This window comes from Cucurbita pepo, chromosome 20, assembly GCF_057944985.1.
Source record: "Cucurbita pepo subsp. pepo isolate OVF chromosome 20, ASM5794498v1, whole genome shotgun sequence".
Classification (NCBI taxonomy): Eukaryota; Viridiplantae; Streptophyta; class Magnoliopsida; order Cucurbitales; family Cucurbitaceae; genus Cucurbita; species Cucurbita pepo.
The window spans coordinates 3,245,351-3,254,684 of record NC_141817.1 but is presented as its reverse complement, the minus strand read 5'-3'; the positions used below and the strand labels follow the sequence as shown (position 1 = coordinate 3,254,684).

General features: G+C 37.2%; 1 protein-coding gene across 1 annotated transcript; it reads left to right on the top strand.

The window, feature by feature from the left end:
• The first annotated feature begins 1,658 nt into the window (after positions 1 to 1,658).
• LOC111783379 (protein ALTERED PHOSPHATE STARVATION RESPONSE 1) lies at positions 1,659 to 8,030 on the top strand. The gene is made up of 5 exons (XM_087120370.1): positions 1,659 to 3,365; positions 4,063 to 4,247; positions 5,260 to 5,483; positions 6,443 to 6,773; positions 7,404 to 8,030. The coding sequence occupies exons 1-5, from the start codon at positions 2,588 to 2,590 to the stop codon at positions 7,857 to 7,859; spliced, it is 1,974 nt and encodes a 657-aa protein (XP_086976496.1). The 5' UTR covers positions 1,659 to 2,587; the 3' UTR covers positions 7,860 to 8,030.
• The last annotated feature ends 1,304 nt before the right edge of the window (positions 8,031 to 9,334 follow it).

The window sequence follows — 9,334 nt, the reverse complement described above, 5'->3', positions numbered from 1 at the left end:
TAATAACTAAAATTTCATCGAGCTCAAATATCAAACATTCACAAGTCAAAACGCATCATTAACATTAGTTACAAAAGTCAAATATTCTTAATATTCATAATAATTTAAAAAGTAGGGTTGGTCGGATTGACCGGACCAAAAAAATGCTAACATGTGAATCGATCCAAATTTTCGATTTTCAAAAAAATCAACCCAATCCGAATAGAATATTTTTTAACCCAATTCAACTTTTATGATTTGGGTTAGATTGGTCGAGATCTCGAAACATATGAATACCTACTTTTTTTAGCTAACAAAAATGAAAAATTAAATTATCGACCCGATACTTAGTATTTTATTTATCGAATTATATTTATAGTGATATAATTTTAGTAGAAAGGGTGTGAATAGGGTGTGGCATGCCACCTTTATATGTCTTCATAATAACATCCACATGCAAACTCATAGAATGCTTCTGAAACATTTCATTTTAAATTAATTATTACGGGACATTATTATTATTATTTTTTACAGACTTTTACAAAAATGCCCTTTTACATATTCTTTTAGTTTAAAGTTTCGAGTACCACTTAAAGACACTTTAAGGAGATTGAGGTAAAACTGACACGTTCACTTCCCCTTCTTTTCGGTTCCTACCAAAGAAAAGTTTGGTTATTCTCGTGGCTTTGATCTGGGTTTTTCCAAAAGATTTCATACCAATGGAGTTAGCATTCCTCACTTATAAATCCATGATCATTCCCTAAATTAGTCGATGTGAGACTTCCATCATCCAACATAAACAACCCGACAATTCATTAGGTTGGGTTGTGAACCCTATTCTATGGGTGTTAATGTAAGTCGATAACTCGATCAATTTGGACTATCTACCCCAAATCATAAAAGTTGAGTTGGGTTAGATTATTTTTCGAGTTTGGATTGGGTTAAATTTTTTTAAAATTGAAACATTCAATTCGATTTGAGAGTTACTTCTTTTTTTTTTTATCGGACCAACCCAAAATAAGGTTACAATCTAATTTTATCGTACCTTTAAAAACATAAATTAAGAATATTTTAAATGTATAAATATGATTTTTTTTATAAATAATTCAACTCGACAACCCAATCCAACCCAGTTCGAATAGAGAGAATTGAATTGGAGAGTGAAATCTATGCGAGTTACTTTTAGTTACCAACCTAATGAACTCGAAATTTCGAGTTAGTTGAAATTTGTCTTCAACGCAACTTGTATACAATCCTATCAATCATTTTATTTATCTTTAAAATTTAATTTGTGATAGTTTAAACGGTGTAATAATTTAATATCTACTGGAGGTATAAAATAGAAAAAAAAAATTAAATTTAACAAAATTAAAACACTGCATTATTATTATTATTATTATTATTATTATTATTATTATTATTATTATTATTTGAACTTTGCATGAAATAAAGTAGTATTTGATCAATTTTAATTTTAAATTAGAAAATAAAAAGACAAAATAATTTTTAAAAATATAGAATTTTAAGAAACATAAACACTATACCCATAAATAAATTTAAATAAAAAGTCTATAAAAAATTGTTTATTTTTTATTTTATTTTTATTTTTTTGTCGAAAGGTATAATTAAAACAAACCGGTACTTTTTGATAATTTAACCGAATATAATTTTGCATTTGAAAGTTGAAGCAGAATCAAACGAATTTTGGACCAATCCCCCTTTTGAAACAGAACCGCCATTGATGATGGCTTATGAGTAATGGAGCTTTCCAGTCCATTTCATTGGATACTTCTCGCTTCTCGATCTTCGAGCTTATTAAGTAATCTGTAGAAAGGACGAACAGATAAAGCGGACACTCTCCTTGAGGTACTCGCAAGCTTCTATTTCAATATTACTGAAAATTTCCTGTTCTGTTTGACGATTTCTCGGAAACCATCAATGGCTGTCGGATTACCACTTTACGGTTGTTGTTCTTCTGGGTAGGATGGGGGGAGTGGATTCTGCAGCTGACAGTTTCTGAATGTCAGAGCGACTGTTCTAATGCTACTTTTCAAACATTTAATCAATTAAAAAGAGAAGGAACTTCTGCGAGACTGTTCTTAGACGTTTCTTTTTTATTGATTTGTTTGTTTGGTTGTGAGTTCAACGAGATTTTGAAGCTCTATGGTTTTGGTTTCTTTTCTTGTTTTGTTTTTTTGTGAGTCCTTGGGCCAATCAAATGCTGTAAATCGCAATGCACTGGTTTGAGCATAGAAGATTCGAGTGGAACCGTCAGAGGATCGTCCTGTTTCTGTGATATTGTTCTTCTTTTCATGGATCATAATTTGGGCAGTTGGAGTATCGCTGATTGTGAAATTTTTGTAATGAACATTGGATTTTAAGCCTTTTGTTTGAGTTTTCGAATCACCTAAACGTGAAAGAGGAAGATTCTTTGGGGAAGTTGAGTGATTCAGACAATGTCGAAGGTATTGATGAGGAGTTCTTGGTTTTGGGTTTCTCCCTAATGATTGTGCTGCTTGAGTTTCGTTCAATTGGGTCTACCACTTCTGCTGCGTTCGTGCTTAGAACTCTATAACAGATATCATTTATTTGTCTCCCATTTGGTGAAATGGGTTGCGCTGCTTCAAGTATTGATGAGGAGGAGAGAGTGAAGGCTTGTAAGGAGAGGAAGAAGCTAATGAAACAATTAATAGGGTCAAGGAAAGAATTTGCAGATACCCTGCTAGCTTACTTGAGGGCATTGAAGAATACAGGTGCAACCCTTAGACAATTTACTGAGTCTGAAACTTTGGAGCTTGAAGGTACTATTTATGGCTTGGCATCGCCTCCATCACCGCCTCCTCCGTTGCCGCCTTCTCCGCCCCCACCACCGCCTCTTAGCCCTGATTTGAGAAAGCATGGAGCTGAAGATGCCCAAGAAGGAAGCATTGTTATCGATGAGGAGGAGGATGATCATAGCTCATCACCTCCAATTTTGAGCTCATCTTGGGAGTATTGGGATCCTTTTGAGCTCTCTGCTGTACATGAACAAAAGAAGAGTGAAATTGTGGGGCCAGTTGAAGAGGAAAATTGGGCAGAAACTAGGAGTGAATTTGAGGAAGAGGATAAGAAGGAAGAAACTGTAGAAGATGTCGTGAATCCAGTAGCTAAGAGTCTAGAGCAAAGGGAATTGGTAAGCTGTATTTCTTCTACGAGTAGCTTGCATATGAAGGTCGCAACAGACATGGGCATGATATCATGGAAAAGAAAGAAAACCTTGGGAGCCGTGGTCAAGGAACTCGATGAGTATTTTCTTAAAGCATCAGGTGGTATAAAGGAAATAGCTGTTCTCATTGATATCAGCGCTGGAAATGATTTTCCCCCACTTCATTTCAGGGAAAGCAAGAGTAAATACACTCTTTATTTATCAACTTCTTTGCCCCCTTTGTGCAGTTTATCTCATTTTTTACTTTCATACTTGAAGTTCTTAGAAATTGTTGAAAATTATCCATTTTTTCCCAAAAAATCTTCAAATGGTTTGGTTTTATTTCTTCCCTATGGTTATGGCATCAAGAACCTAGACACAAAATTGTAAGTTTGAGATTTTATCAGATATTTTATACATTTCAAGAACCTAAGCATTTATTAGATACTTGTTTAAGTTGAGAGACTTATTGGACACATCTCTAAAAGTTTAAAAACCACACATGTAGCTTAATATGATCTTTCATAGTGTATATGCACCAGAAGCCATGCTTGTTCTTTTTGGGTAAATCCATGTCAGTCTCAGAGAAATTCAGATGGAAATCCTCTGAGACTTATTATGCTAGTGAAATTAAGTCGACAATCTCGAGCTGCCCTGTCTTAAGACGACTGGACGATTATTTTGTTCATCTTTAACTTCATTTTTTCATTATTTTGTAATTTTCTCTGTATGATCTAGAAGTTTGTCTGTTGGTTAAAAAAAGAAAAAAAAAAAAAAAAAAAAAGAAGACCATAGTTTCTTTCATAAGTTCTATTTATTTAATTCATCATCAGACATGTTTTAGTTCCCAGTATTTTTCTGCAAATCTCTTGAGCAATTCTTTAACCTATGATTTACAGGGAAGAGAAGCAATTCTGCTAAGGTCTTTAATGCATTATCACGGAGGTGGTCATCTAATTCACTTCAATTTACAACTGATACAGTAGAGTTTCTTGGTCCCAATGAACCGTGCCGGCCTGGAGCTCATTGCATCACTCTAAAAAAACTTTATGCAGCAGAGCAAAGACTTCAAAAAGACATCAAGGTAAAAAATATAAGAACCGTGCTGATATAAACTGGTGTGTGAAATCTCAGAATATATGTTTTATTTGTCTCGTCGTTGTCATAATAGTTATAGGCTATGACGACTTGTGTCCAAGAGAAACAGATGAAAGCAAAAAAGTGAAATGTTGTATAAAATTATATGATCTTCTTGTTGATATGAATACCATCTTTAAGATTAATATATGCTTTAGGAATCATTGAAACTCTTGAACGTTTAATGGCGTGTACCATGTACTGTTTGAGAATGAGAAGTGGCTAAGTGCAGTTCAGTGTAGACTTGTAAAGCTCTGTGAGATCCCACATCGGTTGGAGAAGTGAACGAAACATTACTTATAAGGGTATGGAACCTCTTCCTAGTGGACGCGTTTTAAAACCTTGAGGGGAAGCCCTTCAAGGGAAAAAAAAAAAAACAATATCTGCTAGCAGTGGGTTAGGGCTGTTACAAACTCACTTGCCAAAGCGTAGTTTAGTGTAGACTTAAGCTCACTTTACGCTCAGTTAGTTGTTGCTGGGAAGTTTAGTAGAACATTGGAACAACTGTTTTCGTTCATCAATATATTTTAATTGAATTCGTGTTTCTGAACTGGAGCCTACGGGCTACTGCAACTTCATGTACAGACCTCATTGCTTTTTAATTGCTTTTTCTCTTAGATTGTTTTCGAAAACCATTGCTTTAGTATGAAATGATGCCAATTCAACGCAGTTTTGATTGCTGGGTTTCTTTTTTTTTTTTTTTTTTTTTTTTTTTTTTTTTTTTTTTGTAATAGTTGTTGTGTTTTATGTGTGTATTTATGATTTATATTTGTATATTTTTTCTTATTGGTTGATGGTCTTTCTTCTCTATTAGAGGACCTTCAGAAAATAGATATACAGTAATTTTATTTCTTCCCAAATTTAAGTAAGGCTTGTATATGATTCTGTATCCTTCATAAAGTTTTATTGAGATTTTTTTTCATGTTCTTGTTTCTTATAATTTTTTTTGTGTTTTACAGGAAGAAAAAGGTACCATTCTAGAGCATGAGAAGAAAGCTTTGCTACTGCAGAAACAAGAGGAGGAACACTATGATTGGACCAAGACTGAGAAAACTCGTCAGGCTGTTGAGAGTTTGGAGTCTGACATAGTACGTCTACGGCAAGCTATAGGTGAAGATTGTGCTTCTATATTGGCGCTAATGGATGAGGAACTATATCCACAACTGGTTGCTTTGACTTCGGGGTAAACGCACATATGTTTTAATTGAGCCCCGGCGAGAAAATCTTATCTTCCTTTATATGCATGTGCATGGATATTCAACCGTGTCACTTTCTGAATGAAAATGAACAAAGATTTTTTTTCTTGTTCTCCTCGGTTTTTGTGAGATCCCACGTCGATTGGAGAGGGAACGAAACATTCCTTATAATGATGTGGAAACCTTTCCCTAGTAGACGCATTTTAAAATCTTGAGGGGAAGCCTAGAAGGGAAAGTCCAAAGAGGACAATATCTGCTAGCGGTGGGCTTGAGCTGTTACAGATGGTATTAGAGCCAGACACAGACGGTGTGCTAGCAAGGACGCTGGCTCCCAAGGGGAGTGGATTGTGAGATCCCACATCGGTTGGAGAGGGGAACGAAACATATCTTACAAGGGTGTGGAAACCTCTCCCTAGCATATGCGTTTTAAAACCTCGAGAGAAAGCCAAAAAAGGATTATCTGGGCTTGAGCTGTTATGGATGGTATCAGAGTCAGACACCAGGTGGTGTGCCAGCGAGAACTCTGGCCCCAGGAGGAGTGGATTGTGAGATCCCACGTTGGTTGGAGAGAGGAACAAAACATTTCTTATAAGGGTATGAAAATCTCTCCCTACCAGACGCGTTTTAAAACCTTGAGGGGAAGCCCAAAGAGAAACCTCTCCCTTGCTTACCACCATGTGCCTCTGCACCCCTAATGCTCCCTTCCCGGAAGAAGAAGAAAAAAAAAAAAAAAGGAAATTGGTGACTTGCTGCTTGCATCTACTCTACCCACTAAATATTTTCATCCTCATTCATTCTGTCCTGTTAAGGGAGTTGCTTTGCTAAAACTATACTCAAGCTAAAATAATCTCTCTGCCTTTGGTCTTTTGGCAAATATCTGTGTTCTCTGAGTCTTAAAATTATCTATTATCGTCCCTTTTCATTTTTCTGCTTCACTTTTGTACAGGTTATTGCACATGTGGAACATAATGTCTGAATGCCATCAAGTTCAGAATCAGATCTCCCAGCAGTTGAACCATCAAAGTAACAACCATGATGTGGATCTAAGTACAGATTACCATCGCCAAGCCACGGCTCAGCTCGCAGCCGAGATAACTGCCTGGTACAACAGCTTCTGCAATCTCGTGAAATATCAGCGAGAGTACGTAAAAGCCCTCTGTAGGTGGACTCAACTTACCGACTTCCTTGTCGATCATGATAGACGGAGTGTTTGTGCATCTGTGGTTCTTAACCTCTGCGAAAAATGGCAGGATGCCCTTGAAAGATTACCTGACAAGGTACTTATCATAGAGTAAATTTTAAGTTTATGAGTACTTTGACCTTGTTCTGATGATTAAAGGTATGAATCACTGGAGAATGTTGTCATTGGAAAAAATGTTGATCTTTTAGTTCAAAGTTAGCACAAATTTTTTTAAAAAATCAATTTCAATCTTACTTGAACGTATCTTTTACTTCAGGGTAGGAAATTAAACCACATATTTTAAACGCTAAATTATGCTGATTTTGGCCATAATTGAGCATATTTGAAATTTATCTTTGGTAGAAGATAAGATGCTTCTTTGACAAGTCATACTTTATATTATTCTGCATGTCAAATCATGTGCTGAAAATGGTAATCTTCTTTTATCTTCCTTTAACTATTAATTTATATTATTGTGTGTGCCTTGGTTGGCTCTGCTTTGTTGCGGGCTTCCTTTTTGTGTTACTCGCTTGTATTCATTATTGCCATTACTGATAGATGTAATTGGTGGATTTCTCTACTCACCAAGTGAATGTTGTGCCTCTGCCACCATTTTTGACTTAAAAGACATTGAAAATTGGCTTACTTTAAGTAGGTTTATGTGTTTTTCCTATTTACTTCGCATGAGAAGCACCAAATTTCTATTCCCTCCCCGTCTTTCTTACAGGCAGCTTCAGAGGCCATCAAGAATCTCTTGTCAGCCATAAGCTCCCTAAAACTCCAGCAAGTGGAGGAACAGAACCTTCAAAGGAAATACCAAAAGCTGGATAAGAGACTTCAAAAAGAGATGCACTCATTGGCGGAGATGGAAAAAAAGCTAGGGAGAAGCTTTCTGTCTGAAGATGGAAATGACAATTTGAGCCACAAGAACCCTTTGATGCTAAAGTGTTCAAAAACTGATGCCTTGAAGAAACTTGTCGATACTGAGAAGGCCAAATATCTGAACTCCGTCCAGGTCGGCCGCGCCATGACATTAAACCATCTGAAAACCGACCTCCCCAACGTTTTTCAGGCGCTTATGCGATTTGCTAGCCTCTCTGTACAAGCCATGGAGTGTGTTTGTAGTAGTGTTACACCACCTCAGGAATGTTGTGATGATGCAACAGTGAGCTCTACAAACTGAGTTTATTAGCATTTTAGGATAGCAATGGCCCCAAGAACATGTTCTTATTGACAGAAACTTGCTTTGCAGGTTCTTATTTTTTGTTGGATCTGAGTGTAACCATTACAATTAAACATGAAGTCCAGGTTCATCCAGTCCCTGGTTTGATTGGGGGACACATTTTTTTCTCAACCTGCCTCCAACATATTATCAAATTTATTTCAAAATGTGAGATCCTACGTTAGTTGGAGAGGAGAACGAAACATTCTTTATAAGGGTCTTGAAAACCTCTCCCTGGCAAACACATTTTAAAAACCTTGAGAGAAAAGCCCAAAGAGGATAATATCTGCTAGCGGAGCTGTCACAAATGGTATTAGAGCTAGACACTGGACAGTGTGCCAGTGAGGACATTGAGCTCCGAAGGGGGGAGGACACTGGGCGATATATCAACAAGGATGTTGGGCCCCAAAGAGGGGTGGATTGTGAGATTCCACATTGATTGGAGGGGGGTTCAAGTGCCAACGAGACGCTGGGCTCTGAAGGTGGGTGGATTGCGAGATCTCACATCGGTTGGGGAGGAGAGGTGGATTGTGAGATCCCACATCGGTTGGGGAGGAGAATGAAACATTCTTTATAAGGGTGTGGAAACCTCTCCCTAACAAACGTGCTTTAAAAACCTTGAGAGGAAGCCCGAAAGGGAAAGTCCAAAGAGGACAATATCTGCTAATGATGGGCTTGAGCTGTTACAAATGGTATCAAAGTCAGACACCGAGTGGTGTGCCACCAAGGACATTGAGCACCGAAGGGGGGGACATCGGACGGTGTATCAACAAAGATGTTGAGCCTCGAAGGGGAGGGGGGTAGATTGTGAGATCCCACATCGATTGGAGAAGAGAACGACATCAATTGGAGAGGGGTTCAAGTGTCAACGAGACACTGAGCCCTGAAGGTGGGTGGATTGTGAGAGCCCATATTGGTCGGGGAGGAGAGGTGGATTATGAGATCCCACATCGGTTGGGGAAGAGAACGAAACATTCTTTATAAGGGTGTGGAAACCTCTTCCTAGTAAACACGTTTTAAAAACCTTGAGGGAAAGCATGAAAGAGAAAACCTAAAGAGAATAATATCCACTCGCGGTGAGCTTGGAAGCAATATTCTTAAGTGAAACTAATTAGGCCATTTGAGTATTATCTGAAACTAGAATTGGACGACTATGCTTCTAAAATCCACCTCCAATGCTTAAAATTCAGTCCAAAAATCAAACCAAAAACTTCTAAAAAAAAAGGCCTATGATTTTCCTTTTCGCCCATAGTATATCCCATCAAAAAAGTAAAGGAAAACAAACAAACTTTATAGGCCATAAACAGTGAAATGTCATTAGGCAACAAAATGAGTTTTCTTGACTTCATTGGTTGAAGAAAATCCATGGGGATTTTGACCATTTTGTTCTGATTTGCAAGGTGTGGCTCTAATAATCACACTTCCCATCAGTCACT

Bases quoted from the DNA above. Each gene is read 5' to 3' on its own strand.
- LOC111783379 (XM_087120370.1), top strand. From the start codon at position 2,588: ATGGGTTGCGCTGCTTCAAGTATTGATGAGGAGGAGAGAGTGAAGGCT. The intron at 4,248-5,259 runs GTAAAAAATATA...TGTGTTTTACAG, and splicing joins GACTTCAAAAAGACATCAAG to GAAGAAAAAGGTACCATTCT. The intron at 5,484-6,442 runs GTAAACGCACAT...ACTTTTGTACAG, and splicing joins CTGGTTGCTTTGACTTCGGG to GTTATTGCACATGTGGAACA.